This window comes from Lipophrys pholis, assembly GCF_963383615.2.
Source record: "Lipophrys pholis genome assembly, chromosome: 3".
Taxonomy (NCBI): Eukaryota; Metazoa; Chordata; class Actinopteri; order Blenniiformes; family Blenniidae; genus Lipophrys; species Lipophrys pholis.
Window position 1 is genome coordinate 2,439,409 of NC_137627.1, and position 26,730 is coordinate 2,466,138.

Below are 26,730 nucleotides of genomic sequence, written 5' to 3' on the forward strand. Positions count from 1 at the left end.
TTTTGCGTGCATTTAATAGTGTATTTCATGTTATTTGTGTAATTATTTGCTTTCCATTTCTCCATCCACTCCTCCCAAAAAATATGTGTTCACATTCATACAAACCTTACTTAAGATTTGGTAAACATGTTTTTATTTACCTATTCAATATTGTATTTCATTAATAACTAAAAAGAGTTTCTGATGTGGGAGTTCTGTGGTTTTTTGAGTTGTCGTAAAAAAAACCCCCCAAAAAACGCTGAAATATTTCTTGCTGGAGAGGCTGCTGCAAACGGAGTATGTGTTCGTTGTGCCATGTGGGTAGGTGCAGAGTGGGGTCTATTTCGGTTCAAATTGATAGTCTAATCCACATCAGGGTTGGTCACCACAGCAACACAGCAACGGCCTGTATGTGGACACGCACCGTTGTGTGTGTGTATGTTTTGATTCTGTGAAAGAGATGAATCATTACACCGCTGCTCAGTAGGAGGAAAACACCAGGGGAAAGAGGGAAAGAGAGAGAGAGGAAGAAAAGCCATTGTTATGACAGACTGAAAATTAGTGCAAATGATTTTTTATTTTTTTTTAAGAGTTGCCTCTCCTTCTAAACTCTGCCGTCATGAATCTGTGCACACCAGTAGGTGGGAAAGCAGCACGTTGATATTTGAGGTGCTCACTGATTGAGATTCTGACTTCGGGAGGGAGTTACGTAATCCTATTGAAGCCAAACTCTTATCTGTCTCGTGTCACTTTTGTTCAGAGTACGGAGCAGGTCGCCGCTTTCTGCCGCAGCCTCCATGACATGAACCCCTCGGAGTGCCTGTCCTCTTCGCCCAGCCCGGACTCCCCGTTTCCGCCACCCGCGACTCTCCGGCAGCTCTCTGATGCCGACAAGCTTCGCAAAGTCATCTGTGAGCTGGTGGAGACCGAACGCACCTATGTCAAAGTCAGTATTGCTGGTTTTATTTGCATGGGGCAGATGGTGTGTGTGTGTGTGTGTGTGTGTGTGTGTGTGTGTGTGTGTGTGTGTGTGTGTGTGTGTGTGTGTGTGTGTGTGTGTGTGTGTGTGTGTGTGTGTGTGTGTGTGTGTGTGTGTGTGTGTTACCTGTTACACATGAGCGATCCATATTTATATCTCTGTCCCGGGTGATGTGAGCCGGGACACAGCTGCGCCCTTGTCTGGATATTGCCTAATCTTTTTCTGCCCGGTATAAATATGGCTCAGTGGAATAACTGGGTTACTGATGGAATATAATGTGATATTGCCAAAGCTATCTAAAATGTTATACCTCATTACAGGGGCCAAAGAAGATACTCATTATAGAAATCACATTGAGCATGATAGATGGTGCACTGTGCCCTTTAAAGAGATAGCCTTTTTGCAGGACTATTTGTTCTAATTACCCAAATAGACCCGGGTGCATTTATTTCTGATTTATTTATTTATTTGCTTCAGTGTGTGCAGTGGCGGGACTTGCAACTCAATTGTGAATGCAATAAAGCAAATGGCTGGAAATGAATTTTGAAATAAGTAATAAATCATTTAACTTGGTCATGATAGCCGCACACTGCAGGCAGCGCTCCAATATGTCCCGTGTGTGATTGGATGAGAGGAATGAGGAATGGATGTGCTCCGCCCTGCAGTCTCTGCAGCAATTCTACCACAAAGTTGGATGATTTGTGTTTTCAAAATGAAAAATAATGGGGTTTTTTTTTATGGTCACCGATAAGGAATCACTGGGATTGGTTGACGACAGAGATCATCCTCTATTTCACTTGTTTACGTTTGATCAGTTTCAGGACCATTCAAATCACGTACAGAGTAAATAACCAGCAGCTGCCCCACAGTGTCCAAAGTTTATTAAAATTAATGGAAACCAAACAGCTAATCTGGACAACAACTAAATGCCAAGAGAATCAATTTAAGGAGATAATCTGTGAAGCGACGGGAGTCAATAAATCAAACAACTCTAGTAAACCAACGTGGCAAATCGCTGTGAGACGAATGAGCCAGAGTAACTACATTAATCACACATCTGTGTTGTATTTGTTTCATACTTGCTCGTGAATTTAAATGGTATCTGTGTATGTGACGTAAATAATAATGAATGAATGAATATGTAATCCTTCATTTTAAAAAAGGAGAAGTTTTGTACTTTCTACACTAATTTCAGACTCTGAACTTTGTTTGTTTTTCAGGTTTCTTTTTTTACTAAAACGTAAGATTGTAAAGCTTTGTGCTATAATGAAACATATATTATTATACCTTATATTCGTTCCTCTTTCATATTATTTAAAGTTTGGTCAAACTCACCCTGAATATTTCCATTATTTCTTATTGACAGGTTTTAATCCAGAGATGGTGGATGCTGTTTGTCATGCATTTTATTTCCCATATGTGTTTTTGTTTCAGACAGAAACCTTTAAAAAACATCACTGGTTGTTTGTGCATTTTTTGAGCGTCTTATTACATGACTGGGTAAATGTCTTTGGTTTTCTCTGGTTCATCTTACGTAACTGTTCCTCCTGTCATTTAATTAATTGGGTCTCCATGTGGCTCCTGCTTTAAAATGCATGCAGAAAGAGGCGGATTATTATTCCTGCGCCATCAGATTGTCCCTCCACCTGTTCGGCTGCAACAAATGTGCCCGCTTTTTGTCACACAAAAAAAAAAAATAAATGGTGCATTTGTCACGTCCACACAATAAACACACATCTCGCTCTCATCTTACAGGATCTCAACTGCCTCATTGGGAGATATTTAACCCCGCTGCAGAAAGAAACCTTCCTCACTCAGGATGAGGTACGTCAGATTTGTGCCCCACACAATCCCCCCAGAGGGTTTTGCCTTCTAAATGCCAGCACTGAAATGTTTCAAGAAAAGTGGGTTATGTAATGGTGTGAAGTGTGGCTGCATGAGCACGAGAGGGGAGGATGATGACAGAGAGGAGAGGAGAGGAGGCTTTGAAAGTAAAGAGATGGTTCATATCCACTTGGAATAATGAAATTCATTTGGTTGTATTACAGCGTGTGAGCTTGAATGGCGAAACAATTGCAGAGTGCTAAGGATAAAACACTGAAGTATTGTAAAATGCATTACAGTGAGGAGAAGGGTTTTGACTTTTTTTTTTTTTTTTTTTAATTGTTTAATTGTTTTAAATGTTTTCTTCAGCTGGATGTGCTGTTTGGAAACCTGCCAGAAATGGTGGAGTTCCAAGTGGAGTTTCTCAAGACGCTGGAAGACGGAACCCGACTGGTCCCGGATCTGGAGAAGCTGGAGAGTGTGGATCAGTTCAAGGTACAAATGCTCCCGTGTGAAATAAACAGTCGTCCAGAGCCGGGGGGTGTCAAAACACATTTCAGTTCAGGGGCCACAAACAGCCCGATTCCGTCGAGAGCGAACCGGTAAAATAGTGCCGTAATAGCATTTAAATTCAAACTTCAGTGTTGTTCTTTGCGGTGACGCAGAGTATACGCAATGAAAACGTCTCTATTTTCTCAAAACCAAAAAATGACTACAAACTCAACATGAAGCAATTTTAACTAAATGTTTTGGTTGAAAATAGTGAAATGTCCTTAAAAAAGAAAAGAAATGTGTTAAACTATCATTGTGTCCTTTGAAATTCTTTTGCGGGTTTTGGCCCACGGGCCTCATGTTCTAAACTAATGAACTCTCTCTAACGACCGGTTACGTTTCTCCTCTTGGCAGAAAATCCTTTTCTCCCTGGGAGGCTCCTTCCTCTACTATGCTGACCGTTTTAAAATCTACAGCGCCTTCTGCGCCAGCCACACCAAAGTCCCGAAGGTCCTCGTAAAGGGTGAGTGGGGCCGAGTTCGTCCGATTTGTTGATGAAACCAATTATTTCTAATAATGTGCAAGGTTGCGTAACCCACGTGCTACCTAGAGCTACGGCAGTAAACAAGTCGCTGGTGGGAGGTCCAAGGAAAAACAAGGCAGAATGTAGGCTGTGTGAAAGAAATGACATATAATCGTTCCACTTGAACCATGCACGCCCACGTTCAGCTTAACAGACTGGTGTTCGCCACACTCAGGCTGATGTGATGTAATTTACCTAAAGATGCTGTAATTAATCCCACCTGGTCTGGGAAGACAACACGGCTCATCAAGGCAGTGAACTCGCGAGATCTTCTTCCACTTAACTTGGAACGCTTCAGGAAAACGCCAAGACTCAAACCGCACAAATGAGAAGCTCAGAACAAAAAGCCTCAGGGTTTCAGTGCCATTCGAAATCTGATAGAATTGTTGAAGATGACGATTAAAATTAAACTTTGTAATGTAAGTTGACCTAGAAATTAGTTGCCAGGGACATCCCACTTCCTTCCTTGGCTCAAGGGAGAGGGCGTAATATATCCGCCAACCATCTGCCGCACACCGCAAGACTCCCATGAATCTGCTCCGTGGAGTTATCAGTCACAGTGTTGTCCATCTGACCCCTGCATATTTTCAAGCTGGAGCCTCGCGGGGCTCAAGGCCGGCAACGTTGCAGGATTTATAGATAATGTGCTGCGTTGAACAAGCTGCTCTCGGGCTTCTAACGCCCACTGCCTTCAAAACATGAGAGGATGTGATTGTTTGTGGCGTTTACATTGAGTGAGGCAACAACCATGAGCTTTAGTGACACGCTATTAGAATAAATACATTTTTATTAAAAGCAATAAACAGATTTTAATGTCTATTTTTTTTCTCGCAAAGTCACGCTAATACTGAATTCATGGAACATTAATTGAGGGAACACGTACGAGAACAAGCAGTGGATTTCAGAATTCAGCAGTGTGTTTGGATTAACTGTTTTTCTTTTGGCCTTTTCAGCCAAATCGGACCCCAACTTCAAGGCTTTCCTGGATGAGAGGAACCCCAAGCAGCAGCACTCGTCCACCCTGGAGTCGTACCTGATCAAACCCATCCAGAGGGTGCTGAAGTACCCCCTCCTCCTGAAGGAGCTCTACTCGCTCACGGACCCAGACAGCGAGGAGCACTACCATCTGGACGGTGAAGACATGCACTCGTGCCCACCAAGGGCAACGTGAACGCACGTTAAAATAAACACAGCCTTGATTTCTTTAATTAATTTTTTTTCTTTCCGTCAGTTGCCATGAAAGCCATGAACAAAGTCGCCAGCCACATCAACGAGATGCAGAAGATCCACGAGGAGTTCGGAGCCGTGTTCGATCAGCTCATCACCGAGCAGAGCAGCGAGAAGAAAGAGGTGTGGTGGAGGGACAGCCACCTCTGCTCTGTCTGCTGAGAAGGACCAGTTTTTATTCTGTTTGTCTCTGTGGAAAATGACCAGGTTGCTGATCTGTCGATGGGAGACCTGCTCCTCCACAACACTGTGACCTGGATCAACCCGCCTGCCTCCTTAGGGAAATGGAAGAAAGAGCCTCAGATGGCGACATTCGGTACGTTTGGTATATTGAATTAGTAGCATCAAACCAAAATCTTTTGCTGTTCTTGTGTTCTGTGAATCAGACTCAATTTACTGATAATAATTATGTTGATGAATTAATTAACCACAATGGCACACATGGAGTTCACAGCGTGCGGCAATTTCATTAAAATTAATCCTGTGAGCACGGTATGGATTAAATGTTGGAATCGGGTGACAAACGTGCAGCTGAGTACTGAACTCTGAACGTAAACAATCAACACCAGCTGAGCGGCAAACAATCCAACACTTTGACCCCGGCATGCGCATGTGAACGCAGTGCAGCATTTCTGACAACAATGACTTTCTCTGTTCGAATGTTGGAAAAACAGAAAAAAGGATCTAATAAACCAGCACTGTTGCATAATAATCTCATTTTCCACATTCACGTGTTGCTCCTTTCTTATTTTATTTATTATTTTTGTTCTACTATTTTGATATTTATAAATAAAACTTCATTAATCCAGTTTGAATTTCCCATGAAAAACATTACACTTAATCGCTTTTGTTCTAATCGTTTCAATATACTGAGGAGATCCTTTTAAGTTACTGCAGTTAACTTCAGCCTTTTACAATCAAGTCAACTCTGAGAACTACCACTCCCATTTACATTACTTGAAATTCTTCTTTTTTTTTTTCCCCTTAGTGTTCAAAACAGCAGTGGTCTTCGTGTGCAAGGAGGGATCCAAGCAGAAAAGGAAAATGGTAAGTAGGAAACCCTCAACAGTTCAAAATGGTAATAGAAACATTAAACCTGTTGCGTCATAAGACTACAAACTAAATTTGGCAATACACCTTATTCACAATATTTTCTGTAATTTACCTCTGAAAACAGCATTTAACCCTTTTATTGAGAAACTCTTGTGTTTTCTTCAAAGTAACTGAACAATGGCAAATTGAAGTAAATACTGCAATATAGGAATAGTTGAACTAAAAATTTATTGTTTTTTTAAAGTGTTTCATCCAACACAATAGTGTTTGGCCACTTTGCTTTACCATCTTTTAAAAACATTTCTTGAACATATGCCCTGTACATAGAAAAGTACTGCACGCGACAGTATTTATTTATGAATATGCACCAGATAAGAAAGCCATATCTGGTGTACACATTATTTAGTTGGACTGTAGCACTCAATAAGTACACAGAAACTATTAAGGCGACTACAGCTTATTTTAATTGCTATTAAACCTTGAAATCGTGTAATATATTTTGTGAGATTTATAAAAAAAACGTTACTCAGGTAAAGACTTCTCAGGGTTAAAATGTCCAATAAGGGGCAGAATTACTGCTACGGTGGTGAAAATAATCTAATTGTCTGGGTTGATTTAAAGGGCGGCTCCCATCGGGTCACGGTTTCTTCAGAAGACAAAGATCCTTTCCGATTCCGTCACATGATCCCAACCGATGCCCTTCAAATCAGATCCATGGCCAATGCTGGTAAATGCTGCTCTTTTGTGTTCCTGCATCCTGAAGTCATCAGTAAATTTCCCCCCGACTGCTCCGTGCTTGCAACCAAACACTGATTCCTCCCTCAGATGGCGAGGGCTCGTCGGTGTGTGAGATCGTGCACACCAAGTCGGAGTCGGAGGGGAGGCCTGAGAGGACGTTTCACCTGTGCTGTAGGTAAGGAGGTTGAAGTCCCCGTCAGATTTGATGCCCGAGCCTCATCGGCGATCTCACACGGTGACAGGTTGATAACGTGCTGCCTCCATCTCCTCTCAGCTCCCCCGAGAGCAGAAAGGATTTTCTGAAGACGGTCCATTCGATCTTGAGGGAGAAGCACCGCCGGCAGCTTCTGAAAACGGAGAGTTTACCCCTCAACCAGCAGTACGTGCCCTTTGGAGGGAAACGGCTCTGCGCCCTGAAGGGAGCCCGGCCTGTCATAAATAGAGCAGGTAAATGCCTGGTTGTGACTGCGTTCACCCTGCGACACCCTGCGACACACGAGTGTCCCACTCCCTTCATCAGCAACGCACACGGTTTGGCTGCGTCAGTTTATTATTGATGGTTTTGCAGATTCATACTGGGGTAACCGCATCAACACTAATAGTTTATACAACGCTCACCTCTTCTGTTTTTTAAGCTGCTTAAGAAAAACTAAATAAAAGCTCAAACAGTCTTTGTTTAAAGGAAAAGTTCGACTCCTTTTGCTGGTCGCACATGAGCAACACTGCCCCCACAGGTTATCAGCGGTATTACTTCATTTGCTACACACCCCCACTCGACTTAGAAATAGACTCATATTTAATATAACGTGTTTTTAGTGGACAATTGAAATGTTCTGTCAGTGGAGCGTTTAAGCTCAAGACGGCAAGGAAAAGAGAAACTGTTTGATAAGTTGTGGGCATCAGACCTGACACGTAAAGGGCGCTTTGACATAAAGTTGCATCCCTGCAAATCTGCAGGGTCTTGAAGGTGCTATTTTCTGTCTAAACAATGCATTTTGTTATATTCTAAGAGCTTTTTTATTTTTTCGTCCTTTACCTCATCTGTATCTGAGGACTTGTCATGTTTGTATTTGCTTCTCATTTGTTTTCTTGTCTGTTATAAAAAAAAGAAAAAAGAAAATTAAATTAAAGTAATTTCTTTGATTTGTGCTTCTGCAGCGTCCGCCCCGACCAGGACTCTCGGCAGGAGGAAGCTGGTACGTAACCGTTTCACCATCGACACAGACATCGTGTTCGACGGGGAGCCGGACCAGCAGGACCTGCCGTCTCCACAAGAGTCCGACTCGAAGCGGCCGCAGATGGAGGCCGAGCCGGACGAGCAGCGGGGGCAGTCTGAGCTGTCAGGCGACACAGACCGCTGGGTGGAGGAACAGTTCGACCTGGAAGAGTACGAAGACCCCGAAGAGGTGAAAGAGACGGACATCCTCAGCGACGAAGACGACGAGTTCTGCCGGACGCCCAGAGCGTCTTCCTCCGAGGCCGGCCTGGAGTCCCCCATCATGGCTCTGTCTCTGGAGGGAGCGGAGACGGAGGAGAGCGAGAGCCTCAAGTCACCGTCGGTCAGCGAGACTCCTGATGAAATGAAGCCGTCCGACACGGGCGGCAACGCGGGAGACCAGAATCAGACGGAGGAAGATGTGGTTTGGGTGCGACGGGAGCAAACGGGTTCAAGCCCGGACGGCGCCACATAAGAGCGGATGAGAGAGCCACGCCTGGCCTATGACAGCTTTACACGAGCTCCATAACGATCAGTCATCACCAACAATGCATGAGCATTGATGTATATCGCACAGCTAGTAGAAGATATATCCTTCTTTAACGTACTTATGCTGAATGCTTTTTGTACAGGTTAGTGGAGCGATACAGGAATCCAGAGTGAGGGAGCTTCAATCCCAAATCAAATGCTGTTACAAAGGTGTGGAGGAGTGGGAAGCTTTGAGTGAGGAACTAATGGTACAATCATGGAGTCTAATCAGTTTGCTTTGATTGGCATGGTTTGCACATTTGGGCAGCATACTATAGTCCTGCCTGCTGTTGCCAAAATTTGGGTATTGTGAGAACATTAATATTTGTTTTTTTGTCTGTGTGACTCAGATATACTATCATAGTTAAGGGCTGTATATTATTTGTCCTTAAATAGAATAATTAATTGCAAATGGACAGTCTTGTCTTGCATAGTTTACTTGTACAACTTCACATGGATATACAGTGACATGTTTTGGGAACAGATTTGCTTAGTGTGTATAATATATGATTTGTATCTCTTGTTTTCGAGACTAAAAACATGTATTTTTTAGTCGATAAAAGATATTTTGTTTATTCTCTTATTACGCATTTATGTAATAGCTTCCCTGAGCGACAGATGCAGGGGGAATTTTTAATTTGTTTTAATTTAACGTAATCCTGTTTTACTTGAATTTATATTTGCTGTTTCATGTGTCTTTTGTTTACTGTGAAAACATTCTAGAGTTGCTTTTCCAGTGTTGCCGCTCATCCAGTAACTCTCCACACACACAGAGACACGCACATATATATATATACACTATATTGTAGATAATTTACACATCAGCTGCAGGTCATTACGCTCAGAAACATTGACCACTGGTAATGGTTATTTTTATTTATTCATTTGTGTAATAATTTGTTGCATCGAACTGCTAAAATACACCTTTTTTTCTTTTTTCCCCACCGAGAAAGTCCAAATTCGCTCAAGCAATCAAGGGGGAAAGACTTGTGGTATGAGTGGAAGAAGTCATACTTGTACACAACTCATTGTGCTACTAAGACTGCATTTTTATTACTGTGTGTATATAGAAAATGTATTGATATCATAATAAATACAGTTGTTTCCTACTTAAAAGTCAAACCCCTGCCTGGAGTGTTTCAGTGGTTGCCTTTGGCTTCGTCCTGCAGTTTGATTTCGCTCCCTGCAGCCCACCACATGCAAATCAATTGTGACGTGAGAAAAAAACTAAACAAAACACACAAACAAGATGTGCTCGGATTCGCCCCGACGACAACAGAGCGACGCGGAGAAACCCAGAGAAATCCTTTAAAAAGACACTTTGAGAGTTTGTGCGCCGCTGCTGAGTTAAATGGTTGAATGGAGGTGAAGGAGCGAAACTCTCATTAACCCTGAGAGGATGAAGAAGTGACTGGTTAGTGTTGAGCTTTTTCTCTTTAAGAGAAGCCAAACCGCCTCTCCGAGGAAGCAGCAGGGAAACATTCGCACACATTTTCAGATATCTGCTCCAACCCCGGGGTTGCAGTGGTTAACACTCCTCACAGTGAGACAGTCCACAGTTTGGGGGAGTTTGCAGCTATTAATCTTTATTCCTGAAGCAAATTTCATATCCAGAACAAAGTCTTTTACACTATAAAGCAGTTTTTTTTCCTTTTCAAACTATATATTGAATAGATGAATAGATTGTTTTTTTCTTCGTATAAGTGCCTTTATTCCTTACTGGAATAAATCATAGATTTGTTTCTCACTTGTAAGTCAAATCTTTTCGCGTCAAGCAGCAATTACACCTCATTAGATGTGTTTCAGTGAGTGTGACCGTTTGTTTTTTTGCTTGATTTGTCTCTGAAATTCCAGATCCAGATACAAGATGATGATTCACGAAGGAATCGGGATGCTTAGGCAGACTTGCAGATAGAAAGTAGCCTATAGGGAAGAACAATTGTGCTAATAACCCAATGACTGACACCTAACTGGATTTTAAGAAAACATTTTTTACTCACAATCCGAGAGAATGGAGCCTCAGAAGAGACCCTGGACTAAAATCCATTTCAAAACATCGTTGCTCTCGCCACACTTTCCCCCCTAAAGCTACAATGCTATAAAGTAAAAGTACCTTGTTCAGCTCTACTATATCATCTTTTTAAATTGGTACTGAACTTTTAGATAATTCAATAGGTTTAAAAATAACTGGGGCACCAGGAGTCCAAAGCTGATTTATATTTTCTGACAACAAATAGGTTCAAGTCATGTGATTTATTCTCATGATGACAAGAAAATGAAGCATTCTGAGGAACTTCTTTGGTTTACTTGTCTGGAGTTGTATATCTGGCTGCTGTGTTAAACACCAAATGTAAACTTACACCAGACTTGTTGTATTGTTTTATTTACGCCCTTGATGCTGAAACTTGGATTCAAACCCAGATTATATCTACATCTATCTACAGAAAGAAAACTTTTGATGATATTGTGAGAAATGAAGAAAATTAGGTGAGAGGCTGAGTGTGATACTCTGATAACTCCTAAATCTAATCTTTACCAGCTTGCCCTCTAGTGGTGCTGCTGTAGAATACAATAGTCTTTTATGAGCTGGGAAACTCCATCCATGGTAATGAATTTCTTACACCGACTATATTCAACTTAACGTCAAACAGAGTTTCAGTGGATATTTATGGAAGGGTAGTTTACAAAACCTTTGAATTGAAGGAAAAAAGAAACAAACATAGGTCCTCTCACTGTGAGGCAACAGCACAAACCACCACAGGTTCTGTTCCTGAAGCAGTGTTGGACTTTCACTCTAGAAAGAAGTGACTCCCTCAGCAGGCTGGAGCTGACATGTGAAAGCATGGCTGCACAGACTGTAATCAATAGTCCTCACAGGCTTATCTTCTCTTTTTATATCCCTCGGCTCGACTCTGTGGACAAGCCGTCACCCCTCCGCTCACCGCCCCGTCTCATTGTTGTCAATCACCGCCCCCACCACAAAAGCTCCAGTGCTCCTTCAGATAAAGGGTGGAGATCACATCAGACTGTCTCATGTGTGAGAGAAAGATAGAGCTGCAAAGCTGCAAAGCTGCTGAGCGTCTTTCGGTTAATGTCTTCGCTTTGAAGGATCACACACATCTCACACAGCAGATTAACCTGCACAGATCCAATAAGTATCTTCCAGCACATATAATTTAGGCCGTAAATCTGAAAACGAACAATTAAAATGAGGAAAAGTTGTTAAATTTTGTTTGAATATTGTGAGTGAATGAGCGTTTCCCCCTCACAGTGAGATTGAGTCGTACTTTAGTTTCCCCCAGCGGTCCTAAAACATGCGTTTGAGGTTAATTGGTGACCCTAAACTTCACATATGTGTAAATGTGAGTGTGTGTGGTGGTCTTCTTCTGCATGTTTGCCCTAATAGAAGATATGTAAATGTATAAATATTTTTTTTATAATGCTAAATAATGCAACATTCTCACTGTGGACCAGACACGTGTAGTCACATTTGAATGCAGCAGGTGGCACATACTGCTTGTTGTCTCTCTGCGGCCATCACACAGCATACACTTTCATCCTTACTCATTCATCTCACTCCAAATCTATCACACAACAAAATTCACACATGCAGCAACAAACGTCAACAGTAAAAAAAATTGAATAAAAATTACTCCACAAACGCAGCCCTGATGTATTTGCCTTCACAGCGACAGGTTTCCCAGCGTGAGTCGATCTGTTGGGAGGATGTGACAATAGTATCAGTGAGAAGAAAAAAAAACCAAAACCTGATCAACAGGCTCCGCAGTTTCTGTCCCTGTAAATCCACCTCCCTGCTGCTGGCTCACATACTTCACATGAAGAGACACACCAGCAGGATGTTGCCTCTCACACCACAAATAAGGTTTGAGTAAAAGGAGTGGCTGTTTTAAGAAACCACTCAGAGTCTTATTGTTTCCTGAACTTCTACCTGGTCACATTTTATGGCTTTCTAAAAACTTTTTTTTTTTTAAAAATAAGGTTGATCACATCAGAAACCTGTGTGTGGTCGAAAGGTTACAGCCATTGTTATCAAACTCACGCATTCTTATCTCGTGATGCAAAGAGGTGATTAAAGTACTCACATATGTAAGTAGAAATACAGATACTTGTGTAAAATAAAGCTTTAAAGTACAGATTAAACCTTTTTTACTTCCGTGAAAGTAAAAAAAAAATAAAATACACGGACAAAACTCAAAAGTAAGACACTATATTTTTAAGTTATTAATAGATCTATAATATATCTTAACATCATATACGCATGCACATGTGTGCACAGACAGATTATGATTCAAGGTTGTCATAAATGGAATTACTTTCCTTAAAAAAAACTCACAAGAACCTCCCTGGACTTTATTAAAAAACACAATAGATTCCACTCAAGACTTAGATTAGACAAGAAAAACAGTAAATCCTGTCATTCAGACACTAATGATATAACTTCTCTTAAATGTCTCATCTGCAGTTCCGGTACTGATTTCACTGTAACGCTGAATCATTTGCAATGATGATTCGAAAATAAATATCTAAGTTTTGTACATGGTTCTCCACGTGTCTAAAACAAGGGCCAGGCCTGTAAATTCTCCTTTAATGTCGAGAAAACACCATTTTAGAAATAAAAACACTTGCTTAGATTTCAAACTAGTCAAGTTCAACATCATTGCATAACTAAATACATCACTATATTTGATGCAATAGAAGAATACAAGTCTGAGAATATATAATACAATGAAGAAGTTCAAACTGTGGAACGTGCACATCATTTCGATTGATTACAAATAAACTTTTCTTCTGTTTTCCTTCATCATTTTTAGCTCATAAGCAATGAAATCAAAAATAAAGCAGAAAATTCAATGTTTTTCTGAACTTTTCTGAGTTTCTAGATCAATCAAGCAACTGTTATTAAATCAACATTTTTAAAATGAGTGAAACTTTTTTAAAAAAGACAATAAAACTAATAAGTTTCCAGAGTTGGAGATGCAGCTGTAGTAGTTAGGCAGCAGAAAAAAGTGCTTTTTATCTGTTTTGTTTCATCTTGTTCTGTATTGTTCTTTAAATAAATGGTGACAATCTGTGTAAGAGTCTTTCTTTATTTTTCCATTAAGCTTTAATTGAACCAGAAATCTCTTTTTTGTGGAAAAGAAGTATTTTCTATTCTATTCAATTAAATTTTTTTCTATTCGATTGTTCCATTCGGAAGATCTGAATTAGCTTTACCCCGGGTATGAAACAGTTAATTCAGGAACATGAAAATGCTGTTAATTAGAGGACAAATAGATGTGTAGCCTCAGAGCTGGGGAGAGGTGTAACCACAGAACATCAGTTCTGTCACTTCAGGTGAGAACTTACAAAGAATTCACTCAAAACTTCAGTGACCACTGCTGAGCGAGAGTTTCCATTCTGTCATATCTGAGCTCCTGTCAAATAAGAGCTTCTGTTTGGTTTTGTCAGACAAGTGAGAACAAACAATTGCAGTCTGATTAATCAGGATTGTTTCTCTGAGTGTGGTTGGGCTTCAAGGTCAAGCTAAACCAGTAAGATGACATTACAGTCCTGGCAAAGCGAAAACAGTGAGCGAGTGTTCTGCTTTGGTTTCACCTGGCAGACGGCAGACGAGGCTGCACTTCTCCGTCTGAGCCATGCGAGCCAAGCTGGAGGTCTTCGCTCTGGTCCTGGGCTCCATCGGCCTGGCCGGGACCGTGGCCATCACCGCCATGCCCACCTGGAGGGTCTCGGCCTTCATCGGCGCCAATCTGATCGTGATGGAGGAGCTCTGGGAGGGTCTGTGGATGAACTGCTACAGACAAATCGACATCAACATGCAGTGCAAAGCGTACGACTCCCTGCTGGTGCTGCCCCCGGAGCTGCAGGCGGCCCGGGGCCTCATGTGCGCCTCCATAGTTCTGGTGCTCGTCTCCCTGCTCGTCACCGGCTGCGGGACCCAGAAGAGCAACTCCTGCGGCGACAATGCGAGGATGAAAAACATCGCCCTGGCATTAGGGGGAAGCCTGTACCTGCTCTCCTTTCTGACCACGCTCATCCCCGTCAGCTGGGTGGCGCACACCGTCATCAGAAACTTTTACAACCCCACAGTGGTGGACTCGCAGAAGCGTGAGCTCGGGCACGCGCTCTTCATCGGCTGGGCCACATCTGCTGTCCTGCTGATCACCGGCATCATCCTTCTGTTCAGATTCTGCAAACGCACCTCCGAAGAAGAGCAGACCTTTAATGGAGAGCATCTCATGACGGAGAAGGATGTAAAGAAAGAGGACAGCGTCTACCTGCGGAGGACGGGGTCGAGCTTTTATAGTATCCAAGAATATGTGTAAACGTTCCTTCAGAGTGAAGTCATCCATGTTAAATGCCCCTAATGGCTTCAGATTCCGTCTCAGGAAGGTTTAGTTAGTGTCAATTCTGAAATCAATGTAGAATTCAGATCTCCAGTTTCTGAATCATTTGCAAACACATGAATATGTTTTAGTAGTCATTTGCATATGCAAACAGCCATATGAACTTGTTATAGTTTTGTCATGGTATTTTTATTGTACTTTTGTCTTACTGCGACCTGTCATCACTTCGCTGTTGATCATACTGTTTGGGCAAGGCCTCAACTTCAGTATATGTTTGTCTGTTATTTTATTTCCAGAAATATAAAATTCCAACCTAAATAAAACTGATGTCTTGTAATCCCAGTGTTATTCTTCCTGCATTATAAACCGAACGCACAAAAAGACTCGGGGCAAACGCTGCTATCAAGTGTTCAGAAACAATCGCCTGCAGCAACGACAAAGGTGAGAACTGCTGGCAGCGGAACAGTTCAGAGTTATAAAGAAACTCATCCTCCTCAAGTTTCTGTGTGCGACACCTTTTTATCAGCTCCAGTTACAAGGGGACGAGCAGCTTGACGTCTGTGATCTTCCATCAGCTTTCAGGCCTGGGGAAGATAATGTGTTGGACTCACTTTGGAATTTAATTCACATGATAAGTTGTCTTCACAAATAATTTTCAAAAACATGATCAAAATGCTAAATGTTTGGAATTGTTTTCTTGCCTGGATTATTCGGGAAACTCATTGCATTCCCGTGTTTAAAAAGAGTTATTTAGATCATTTTCATGTCTTCTCGAGCTGATTGTTGTCTTTAAACTCCATTTATCACCGTAAAACACGTTGCTGATGCCTGTTGTTGTCGTATGCATCTGTTTCAGCAACCACAGTGTGAAAAACACAGATAGGGCGCAAGTGTCAGTTTTTGATTTTCACACTCGGTTTTTACTGTAGACGAGTGACAATAAAGGGCTTGAACACTTTTAAATGTGGTTCTAATTGGAAAATCCCATTAAATTGAGAGCTGCTTCTTTTCAGACTCTTTTCACAAAGTTCAAAAACCTTCATTGATTCAATTCTGACAAATAAAGAGGATAAAATACAAATTGATCTTGTCAAATAAGCATTTTTATTCTTATGTGAATGTAGCACACTACCATAGATTACAGTTGAAAGAAAGCTTTAAATATATAATATACATTTTTGTATCCTGTTTCACTCTGATTCCTTGTTCTCAGAAGTCTAAAAATGTGTTACACTGTCTGTTGTAAACTCTAAAAGGAAGAGTGTATATATATATATATATATATATATATATATATATATATATTAATCATCACTGTTTATGTAGTTTTGGATTAAATGTGATTACTTCATCAGCTAGTGAATGTCAGTAGTGATGACATCAGTTCAAAACAAGCAGCACCTCTTGACGTGTCCTGACTTTCTGGTGGCCGAAAAGCAGCTCAACCAGTAGGGCCGCATTGCATCATTAACATATTTTTGTGGGTGTTATAAGTTCGTCGACTGGTTCCTCTCCTCAGACTTGTTATTGAAGTGTGAGAGAGCAGCCAGAGGTACCGTCTTCCCTTGGCTCTCCGCTTCAGCCGAAATGGCTTACACCGCGTACAGCGGCTACACCAAGCCGCCTCAGTCTTACGTCGGGTCTTACTACGATGACAAGAGGCCCCAGACCTTCGCAGAATACGAGGACTCGGTGTACGAGGAGAAAAAGAGGGTGGAGAAGAGGAACCGTCGGAATGCCGTCTGCTGCGAGGTGGTGGCGCTGGTCATTGGCTTTATCGGACTGATCGGGGTGGCGGCCGTGACGGGCCTGCCCATGTGGAAGGTGACGGCCTTCATCGAGGAGAACATCATCGTGATGGAGACCCGTTGGGAGGGACTGTGGATGAACTGCTACAGACAAGCCAACATCAGGATGCAGTGCAAGGTGTACGACTCGCTGCTGTTCCTGCCGCCGGACCTGCAGGCCGCCAGGGGCCTGATGTGCGCCTCGGTGGCTCTGGCCACCTTCGCCCTGATCGTCTCCGCGGTGGGGATGAAGTGCACCAAGGTGGTGGACCATCGGGCGCGCACCAAACACATTGTGCTGGTGGCCGGAGGCTGCCTGTTCCTCATGGCCTGCGTCACGACCCTGATCCCCGTGTCCTGGACGGGTCACGTCATCATCAGGGACTTCTACAACCCGCTGCTGATCGACGCCCAGCGCAGGGAGCTCGGGGAGGCTCTCTACATCGGCTGGGTCACTTCAGCTCTGCTTTTCTCTGCCGGAGTGATCCTGCTGTGCCGTCACGCTCCGAGAACCCAAGACCCGGAGGAGAGGATCGTCTACAACCCCGGGGGAAGCATCTACCAGCCGGCATACACCTACCAGCCGGCATACACCTACCAGCCGGCATACACCTACCAGCCTCCCTACTCTGTGCCTCCACCCGGATCTGTGGCATACACACCGACTCAGTACTAGACGAACTTGGACTTGTGTTGAAAATCGCCAGGATTTGGCAAATCTGAATGAGGATGATTACTCATACTAGGTCCCATGGCGGTTAAAAGAAAATGGACATTTCTTTTTAAAAGTGGGGCCGAGAGGTTGATATGGTGAGACGTCGTGAAATACACGTTTTGTGATGAGTCACTGCATTGCTTCGTTTGTTTCCTCATACTTGTTTCTACAAAGCAATAGTCAAAAGGACTATTTGACATGTTGATACCTTTTGTTGTTCAGCTTCTTATTATACAAATTATGCACTAGAACTTTTTTTAAGTTATAAACCTCCAAATGACATGTGGTCACAACTGAGGTGTATTTCTTATCAATGTACAGAGTTTTTAAAAATGCTGGCCGAAATTAAGGTCAGCTATGTTTTTGAATAAAGTAATAATGCTGATATAAAGAAAGAGAATCTTGCTTTTCTTTTTACAAAACCAATGGACGTTAACGTCGTGTCTGTTTGAGGTTTCCTGACCGTGAAACAAGGCCTGTTTTCAGTGACGTGCAAGTGGGAGGTTGTTCTGCTATCTCTATTGTTGTCAGTGGAAATGTGCCTAAACTGGTAAAACCAGGCTGCTGGAGCAGGTCCACCCACAATACAAACCTACCGAGAGATTGTATTTAAAACCAAGCCAAACGCTGCAGCTTCCTGATACAAGAGGGGCAAGACAAGAAATCCTATACTGACAGAAACACACACACGATTCCCAACGCAATTTGTTGACAAAAAACACAGACAAGAAGCAGGAAGATATTGCAGGGTTTGTTCTGCTCCTGTTTAAAGTCTAGCGTCATCACAGTGGTGTTTTCCCCGAATAACCTGTCACAAAACACAAGTGTAAAATATAGCAAACTCTAGAGAGAAAGACTGAATTAACAGAGCAGAACCAGATGGATTTCTATGATACTAGTAATATATTAATGAATCAGTCAATCTTAAACTTGTTAGAAAATAATTCGGGGGAAGTTTCTGTGTGACGTGAGACGTGAGAATGTAAATGGACACTTTTGAATAAACAAAACGGGGAGCTTACAGCAGTGTGTGTGTGTGTGTGTGTGTGTGTGTGTGTGTGTGTGTGTGTGTGTGTGTGTGTGTGTGTGTGTGTGTGTGTGTGTGTGTGTGCGTGTGTGCGTGTGTGTGTACAAAAGCCTGAGGGATTGTGTTTCCCAGCAACAGGTCGCAGTTGGAACCCCCCCCCCCCCCCCTCCCTCTCCTGACAAATGTCCACAGGGAGGCGGCAGCTCAACATCCACCTGCTCCTCCTCCATTTGGATGCAAAAACCTCCAGTCCATAGAGGAAATCAGCTGCTTCCTCCAAACCTCCGTGTATGCATGAGAGGACAAGATGGCCAACTCGGCACTGGAGATCGTGGGCCTTCTATTGACCCTCATTGGGTTGATTGGGGCAGCGGCGAGCACGGGGATGCCGATGTGGAGAGTCACGGCCTTCATCGGGGAGAACATCATCGTGTTCGAGACCCGATATGAGGGGCTGTGGATGAACTGCTTCCGGCAGGCCGACATCAGGATGCAGTGTAAGGTGTACGACTCCCTTCTGGCCCTGACGCCCGACCTGCAGGCGGCGAGGGGGCTGATGTGCTGCTCCCTGGCGCTGGGCGGCCTGGGTCTGCTCATCAGTTTGGTGGGATTGCAGTGCACGTCGTGTATTCAAAACAACGATCGGGCCAAGCGGATGGTCCTCATCATTTCGGGCAGCATGGTCATCTTGGCCTGCATCTGCGTCCTGATCCCCGTGTCCTGGACGGGTCACGTCATCATCAGGGACTTCTACAACCCGCTGCTGATCGACGCCCAGCGCAGGGAGCTCGGGGAGGCTCTGTACATCGGCTGGGTGGCCTCGGCTTTCCTGTTCGCCGGAGGATGCATGTTTATCTGTTGCAATCTACAGTCTGAGGAAAAAGGCTCGCAGAGGTACGTGTACAGTAGGAACTCGGACTACACGGCCTATCCTCCACAGCCCCTGCAGACCCTGCAGCCTCAACAGTTAGTGTTCATTCCCCAGCCGCAGCCGGTGCTGTCAAGACACCCGTCAACTAATTACAGCTATCCCAGCAGGTACCCCTCGGTACGCAGCGGGGTCGCCTACCTCTGAACACCTGTGATGACTGAAATAACAGGGATCAGCAATGTTCTCTACATGTAAGAATCTATCCTTTCAACAAGGACTGTAAAGGCAATGAAATAAGTACTTTTCAAATCAATTTTTTTAAATATTACTTTTATGTCGCATTCAGGACTAAAAATATTTTCTTCATCTCAATATTTCCAGAGTGAATAATCTATTACATTTATGACCTTTTATAATGTCAGCATTTTTTGTATATGTACATTTATTATTTTGTATATGCGTGCCGTATATAACGAATAATCACACGGCCTGCTTGCTTTCGCTGTAAAAACAAGTTTTAGTGGATATTAAGGAGACAGATATTTGATTTTCTGCCTATTTTGAACTCATTTTCATCAGAATTTTACAGTTGGGATGATTATGTCTCTGTGTTAGTAACAAAAACACAGCTGTGTTTCATGAACCGGTCCTTTATATTTTCTTTTTCAAACTTTGACAGTGTTAGTTAAACGTCCAATTTAGTTTTAATTACACAGCAACGATTATGATCAAGTCAACTTGTCATATGAGAAAGTACAGGTAACTTTATTTATGAAAACTTTATCAAACTTTGAAAAAAGTTCAGTCTCATCTTAACCAATAAGACACATGATATATGTTTTTATAGATTTTTTTGTTTTAGTTTTTGCTTCGGTGTGTCGTCCTGAATTTCTCAGGCAGACGAGATCACAGGTGGAAGTGACTGATTCAACACTGACGACTTGTCAAAGGCGTGGACTCAGAGAAAACAACCTGACACTGTGATCATGTGACGCACATTTGAAAGTCGCTCTCTATGGAAATACGAAGCTCTTTAGAGCAGAACGTTTCTTTAGAGAGACCTCGTCTGCTCTCAGACTGATTGGTCACTATATTTCACTTAAAGATTAGATCGTACTTTATTCATCCCACAACGAGGAAATCCACACGTCATTCATATAAAGAGTAGTCAGTGAAACTAACTTCTTTGTGGTTTGGAATACATGTTGTACTCTTCTCACCTCTAGGTTAAACTTAGTGTTTATCATTGTTATCGGGCTAATTCATCATTTCCAGAGCTATTCTTGTACTAATAACCCCTCGGTCTCCAGTTTCCACGCAGTTCTACAGACTGTTTTCATGAAATAGAAAGAAATAAGCCAGAGTTTGAGAGTGTGAGCAGCCCTGGTGTGTATACTGTATATAAATAATGTGTTGGTCTTGTAAGAAGACTGTTCCTGCTAATATTATGATCATTTCAATCTGATTTCTTTGACATATTTGAACTATTTCACTTTTTTTTTTTTTTTATCATACTTTTATTGGTTTACTATTTTCTGATTGTATACAATGGAGTACATTAGTTACCAAAGCAAAGATCATTTTCTGGAAATTTTATGAAGTTCAAAACCAAAGTTTCTAAATTATCTGTGGACGTTTTACGTTTTTAATGATCAGGTTTGGAAATATATCGACTAAATGGAAATGCTTCTATTGTCCTTTAGGTTTTAAAATAATCTGTGTGCCTTTTTGTATTGTTTACTTTGGTACGGTATAACAATGTGTGCATGGTACTGATTACTGACCGTGTGTGACGTGAAATGTGTTGGTGTGCGTTTACTCTCATTTCTTTACCCTTGAAGTTCATCTCTGCTCCCCGGTGGGCAATGAAAGAACTGCAGGAGCTGTATTTGGGGATTTTCATTGTTTGCTTCTGATTTTGTAACACAAAAAAGAGAGAATAATTATTATAATTTAAAAAAACCAACAATGTAAGTGATTAAAAAGTTCTCTGAATCCTGGAGCAGTTTGTCTGGTCTGGCCTTGTTTTGTGTGTGAAACTGATGGTACTGATATTTCCTACCACTATTGTCAGAGAGACCATAAACACAAAACAAACTTCTATCCCTTCTTAGCCAACCAGGTGCCTGCAAACCATCTCTCCCATAACAAACTGCCTCCTGCAGAAACTGCTTGTGTCAGACGAGATCCTGACGGTGTTGGACGGGTCTCTGACTCCCACTCCGCTTTTCTTATTTTACTGCACTAAATCTTTGGCTGTGGACGAGAGCTACTCCAAGTTTGGATTGGTGGATATTTGGACTCTGAGCAATGGTTCAGGGCGTTTCTGAGATAGCTGCCATGTGCGTCGGCCTGATCGGGCTGATTGGTGCAGCGGCGGCTACGGGGATGCCCATGTGGAAGGTGACGGCCTTCATCGGGGAGAACATCATCGTGATGGAGACCCGCTGGGAGGGACTGTGGATGAACTGCTACAGGCAAGCCAACATCAGGATGCAGTGCAAGGTGTACGACTCCCTGCTGTTCCTGCCGCCGGACCTGCAGGCCGCCCGGGGCCTGATGTGCTGCTCTCTGGCCCTGTCGGGGCTCGGGCTCCTCGTGGCTCTGGCAGGGATGCGGTGCACCTCCTGTGTTCGGGGTAACGAGCGGGCTAAGACCATCATCCTGATGGTCGCGGGCGGGATGCAGTTCATGGCCTGCTTCTGTGTCTTCATCCCCGTGTCGTGGACCGGCCACGCGATCATTAGGGATTTTTACAATCCATTGTTGATTGATGCGCAGAGGAGGGAGCTGGGCGAGGCTCTCTACATCGGCTGGGTGACTGGAGCTTTTCTTTTTGCCTCTGGCCTGCTGTTTGTTTGCCGCCGGATGCCTTCAGACAAAGGCTCATTCGACGTTTACCAGCCACCTCAGCTACTCGGTTACAAGCCAACGCCCAGTAAACCAATGCTGATGAGGTACCATCCTCTCTCCACTATTTCCAGCCTCCATAACTCTGTGCAGAACTCCACAGGACAACCACTCGCAGTGCCGCTGCAAGGCATGCCCCAAGTAATGACAACCGAGGGAGCACTACTCAGGCAACCTGTGTTCTATAACCCTGAAAATGCATCGCTGTTATACCAACACAGCAACCGTTCTTCGATGCAGACCTCCAATCACGGTGGAAGCATGTACACGCCGGGGAACTCACTGTACATCAGCCCAACCGCCACTCCCTTTTCTCTGAATTATAATCCATCTGCGTCCTACCAGTCCAGCTTTCACCCGGTTCCACACACTCCTATTTTCATAGGATATAAAGAATCCAGAGTAGAGCAAGAGGCTCAAAGCGGGATCATGCCGGGTGTATACATATAAAGAAAACCTGGAGCTTTCAGACATTGTCGTGATGGAAAAAAGCCCAAAACACATTAAATGTGTTCTGCTAATATTTGGATTATTTTGAGACTCAGTCTAAACACTATGCTTTTTTGTACTTTCGGATTTTCTATTTACATTCTGTAAAATTATGTCCATGAAATGTCATCCGCCTGCTGTTGTTTGTATAGATGAATCATAGCCCTGAGTGACTTTACCCCAAATTCATAGAAAATTGTGTTTTTGACAGATCACAGCCTTGTTTTACAACTTGTTACCATCTGTTCAACTGAAATTCCACTTTGTTTCAGGGTTTTTTTGTATTTTAGTATATTTTACCATTAAAATATCTTAACCAGCAGCCCAGTATATAATCGTTTATATAGTATATAAAACGTATAAAAGCCTTAATAGTCTGAGTCAATTTGAGTTGATGATGATATATAGAAGCTTTATCTGTACAAGAGTTCTTCAAAGTTAAGACAGACTGAAGATTTGTTTTAAAGAACCTGGAAACATGGTGCGAAAGTCTATGTACATCTGTTTTCATGTTTACTGCTGGATTCATTTGTCAACACAGAAAAAAAACAAGCAAACTAAGTGAAATTGGCTAATTATGACATGAATCTGGAGGAAAAGCAACATTTTGTGCTTATCCTGACCAAACCCCTGATATTTTCATTCCGCACCACTAGATGGCAGCAGAGGGCACGGTGAGCCTCTTCAAACGTGGACAGCTTGTGAGATCTCCCCTGCTGTCACAGCAGGTGTTGAAGAATAATTTCCTCTTTCCATTGAGTTTTACGAGCTGTCAGTTTCATCAGATAAATGTTTAATGAAACACTAAAACTTCAAATAAAAGGAATAATTTGAAAAACATGACCACCTGGGTAACGCTCCAGGCTATCCAGAATGATCACGAACAAAGCTGGAGTGACTGAAATCTTATTTTTTTCCACCTGGAGTTTTAGAAATATAAGGTTAGGAGAAATGCACAAAATGTTTGAATTCAGTGAAAGGACCCGTGTTATAGGTGAGACTAAAAAGGAACCTTTCAGAAAACACCTGATGCCTCTTCCTCTGGAGCATCAATACTTCCACCCCACGTCTGTTTCAAGGAATAAAGCAAAGTGGGTTCAAGGTAACGTGAACACATTCATATTTAACTACAAGACTGTGTCAGATGAATGGTCCGAGGTAGTTAATCTTCAACGGAGCGTCACCGACCAGTTTGAAGATTAGATTTGCGTTTCCATCAGGACTGGAGCAAAGATTTAATCATTCCTCGGTGTACCAAAGCAAAGACGTTGTCGGGGTCGAATGTTGCCAGATTTGAAGTTAATCTTCAGGACGTATCCATGTTTGCGGATCAGCGGCTTGGCTGTGCCCTCAATTGAGCGCCTGCATGGGAGGGATGCTCAGCGGATGTCAAGTCAGCCGACGACGCGGCAGGGGATGCAGGAAATGAGGAAGGGAGGATTTCAATGTAAAAGGATCTGCAGGGAGGGGGGGAATACTTTAAGATTCATCTGCGCAGTTTAGTTTAATACCAATTTGCGTTGAAGACTTGGAGGTACAACAATTTCTTGTGCACATCACTAATTTAAACTCAGGGAATCTATCTATCTATCTATCTATCTATCTATCTATCTATCTATCTATCTATCTATCTATCTATCTATCTATATATATATATATAAAACATTGGGGAGGAAGAAGCAAGTATCAGATTTAAAACAAGTGCTGTTTTTATTTCTTTTGACATAAGCATATGCAAGTTTTGGCCGAAATTTCACATGAAACCTGTTTATTCACTGTAGTCCTCCAACAGCCGGTCTTTTATTGTGACTGGCGACACAGGAAGTTGTGTGATGTGTTTGCTCATCTGACAGCAGGAGTCCAGAGCTGGTCCTCCTCCTCCTCAGCTGCAGCCTCCAATTCAAGTGTTCACCGGGAAAAAAAAAAAAGAAAAAAAGATGATAAGAAGGACTGTGAATATGGGAAGCAAAACCTTTCTGGCACATACAGGATTGTAGAATGGAAAAACTGGAGGTTTTCTGATCAGTTACGAGTGGAGATTTTCTTTTTTTCGTCTTCTTTTTTTTATCTTTTTCTTCTTCTTCTTCTTCTTCTTCTTCTTCTTCTTCTTCTTCTTCTTCTTCTTCTTCTTCTTCTTCTTCTTCTTCTTCTCCTCCTTCTTCTTCTTCTTCTCATCACAATGTGTGAGGGATGGATGTGGGTCGGATGCCAGTTTATTTTCGTTACGGATACGAGGACCGGCATGTCATCAGCATGAATTACTGAGGGAAGCTAAAAATTGATATAAATGTTAAATCTGACTCGGGAGGAATGACCATGGTGAAAAGGAACGGACTGTTATTTTCACTGCTGTACTTCATGGCAGAGTTTTGGCTCGCGTCACAGCAAGTCCTGAGAATTGGTAAGTGGAAGAAATGTCCTACTTTCTTTCATGTCATCCTTGATTTGCATTTTTTTTTGTTGCATACTTTGATTATGCAACCTCTGTTGCACCTGTATCTAAGAAGACAACGAAACAGCGCTTTCTGCATTCTTTTAATGTCACAACAGTGCATCTCAATTAATTCTCTCTAAAATAAAATCAATAACAATTAGATTTAAGTAAAGACAGGGTAATAAATCAGATTATATTATGTGTGTGTGCCACGCAATGATGTCTGTTCATTGTAACTTCTGCAGCCGAGTTGCTGTGGGTACATCCCTGCATACAGAATTGCATTTAACTTCTGATGCCTCAAACAAATGTCACAATCAAATTATTTAAATGGTATTATAGAGGGTCACAGAGTAGTCCTGAGTAATAAAGAACAGTAGTCACTGTAATTCTAATGTTGGAGCTTATTGGATCATAATATTCTCGCCCTGTCAGAGACTTTTCCCCCGTTTCTTGTGATGTTTGGGTATAGTGATGTTTTTGGAAATGCCATTATTGGATTTTCTATTGTTTTTGCATTCTTCCCATCAGGGAAACACTGAGGACAAAGTGTGTAGCGGGTTGCTCAACCAATTTTAAATCAAATTCATGTTAATCCACTTTGCCTGAGCCGCTTCCTCCCATGTTGACGGCAGAGGCCAGTCGGAGACGGGTGATTAAGTTGGCCTCCAGCTACATCTGAGAGCACATACAGTTGGCACAATGGCATCTATGGCACACGCAACGTGAAAGAAATACTGCGCGGAAGAATAAAGAGTGGGCCGGACTCGGTGAAACTTTGTGATATCAAGCTTCTTTCCTCCGGGACAACTTTTTAAACGTGGTGCTCGCTGATGGACTGTGGCGTCTGTGATTGCTGATCCGAGTCCAAAGCTGACAGGAACTCTACTTCCAACCTCCTTCTGCTGGTGTAATTAAACCGAGCTGGAGCTCCAACCATCTCCCTTTGATCGCTGATGCAACCGTGCAACAATGAGACGGTGTTTGCGAACAAATTAACGCTCTCTGCTCCTCTGTCATTGGCTCGCTGCGGCTCCTCTCATATGTTGCATCATAAAAATGACTTTAAAAAAAAAAAAAAAACCCGGAGGACTCTGCTCTGCTTAATGCCCCGGGGCCGGTCTGGAATTTTCTGAAACGTCTTCACTTTCCTTTTTTTTTTTTTGCAGTTTAATAAAGGAGCCGTTGCGTAACTTTTAAGGCTAATAGGCCAGTGCCACCACCGGGTTTCAGCCATCGCGATCCGTGCTCCATATTGTTAATCTTTCTCAATCATCTATCACTCTCCAAGGCCACCTAATCTTTGTCATTCTCTTCATGACCCACACACATCATAATCTCTTCCATATGGTGTGTGGCTTGGCTCAATTAACATTTCTCTGTCTTGGCAAGTGTTGGCATCAGATTGCGATCAGACTGGCTTCCCACTCTTTTCACTGGGGTCAGTAATAATGGTAAATCTTCTCCCCCAAGCCCTTAAACAACTAACACTAATCTTCTTTATGCAGAA

The 26,730-nt window shown here is 42.6% G+C and overlaps 6 protein-coding genes across 7 annotated transcripts in view; all 6 read left to right on the forward strand.

Annotated features, from left to right (window-relative positions):
- The window catches only part of LOC308107292 (rho guanine nucleotide exchange factor TIAM1-like), a 62,062-nt gene extending 52,323 nt beyond the window's left edge, over positions 1–9,739 (forward strand). Inside the window, exons 16-27 of the mRNA XM_080459566.1 lie at positions 740–925; positions 2,714–2,782; positions 3,152–3,277; positions 3,689–3,797; positions 4,811–4,990; positions 5,089–5,207; positions 5,292–5,400; positions 6,073–6,131; positions 6,759–6,864; positions 6,963–7,050; positions 7,150–7,322; positions 8,034–9,739. Of these exons, the coding sequence (XP_080315692.1) occupies positions 740–925; positions 2,714–2,782; positions 3,152–3,277; positions 3,689–3,797; positions 4,811–4,990; positions 5,089–5,207; positions 5,292–5,400; positions 6,073–6,131; positions 6,759–6,864; positions 6,963–7,050; positions 7,150–7,322; positions 8,034–8,566 (1,857 nt within the window). The 3' untranslated portion in view covers positions 8,567–9,739. The remainder of the gene's footprint in view (positions 1–739; positions 926–2,713; positions 2,783–3,151; positions 3,278–3,688; positions 3,798–4,810; positions 4,991–5,088; positions 5,208–5,291; positions 5,401–6,072; positions 6,132–6,758; positions 6,865–6,962; positions 7,051–7,149; positions 7,323–8,033) is intronic.
- A 4,187-nt stretch (positions 9,740–13,926) lies between these two features.
- On the forward strand, positions 13,927–15,322 carry LOC308107600 (claudin-8-like). The gene is made up of 2 exons (XM_080460011.1): positions 13,927–13,974; positions 14,243–15,322. The coding sequence occupies exon 2, from the start codon at positions 14,277–14,279 to the stop codon at positions 14,964–14,966; it is 690 nt and encodes a 229-aa protein (XP_080316137.1). The 5' UTR covers positions 13,927–13,974; positions 14,243–14,276; the 3' UTR covers positions 14,967–15,322.
- Positions 15,323–16,510: 1,188 nt separating this feature from the next.
- cldn8.2 (claudin 8.2) lies at positions 16,511–18,503 on the forward strand. Its single transcript, XM_080460524.1, has one exon. The coding sequence runs from the start codon at positions 16,575–16,577 to the stop codon at positions 17,448–17,450; it is 876 nt and encodes a 291-aa protein (XP_080316650.1). The 5' UTR covers positions 16,511–16,574; the 3' UTR covers positions 17,451–18,503.
- Positions 18,504–18,780: 277 nt separating this feature from the next.
- cldn8.1 (claudin 8.1) lies at positions 18,781–21,382 on the forward strand. The gene has a single exon (XM_080459427.1). The coding sequence runs from the start codon at positions 18,824–18,826 to the stop codon at positions 19,589–19,591; it is 768 nt and encodes a 255-aa protein (XP_080315553.1). The 5' UTR covers positions 18,781–18,823; the 3' UTR covers positions 19,592–21,382.
- A 181-nt stretch (positions 21,383–21,563) lies between these two features.
- On the forward strand, positions 21,564–23,662 carry LOC308107065 (claudin-8-like). The gene has a single exon (XM_080459175.1). It carries the CDS (start codon positions 21,698–21,700, stop codon positions 22,745–22,747), a length of 1,050 nt encoding a protein of 349 aa, XP_080315301.1. The 5' UTR covers positions 21,564–21,697; the 3' UTR covers positions 22,748–23,662.
- A 958-nt stretch (positions 23,663–24,620) lies between these two features.
- The window catches only part of LOC308107913 (glutamate receptor ionotropic, kainate 1), a 28,676-nt gene continuing 26,566 nt past the window's right edge, over positions 24,621–26,730 (forward strand). Inside the window, exon 1 of one of the 2 annotated variants that reach the window (XM_080460506.1) lies at positions 24,621–25,187. In XM_080460506.1, the coding sequence (XP_080316632.1) occupies positions 25,097–25,187 (91 nt within the window). In that variant the 5' untranslated portion in view covers positions 24,621–25,096. The remainder of the gene's footprint in view (positions 25,188–26,730) is intronic. The other variant, XM_080460507.1, reaches the window with a different exon arrangement.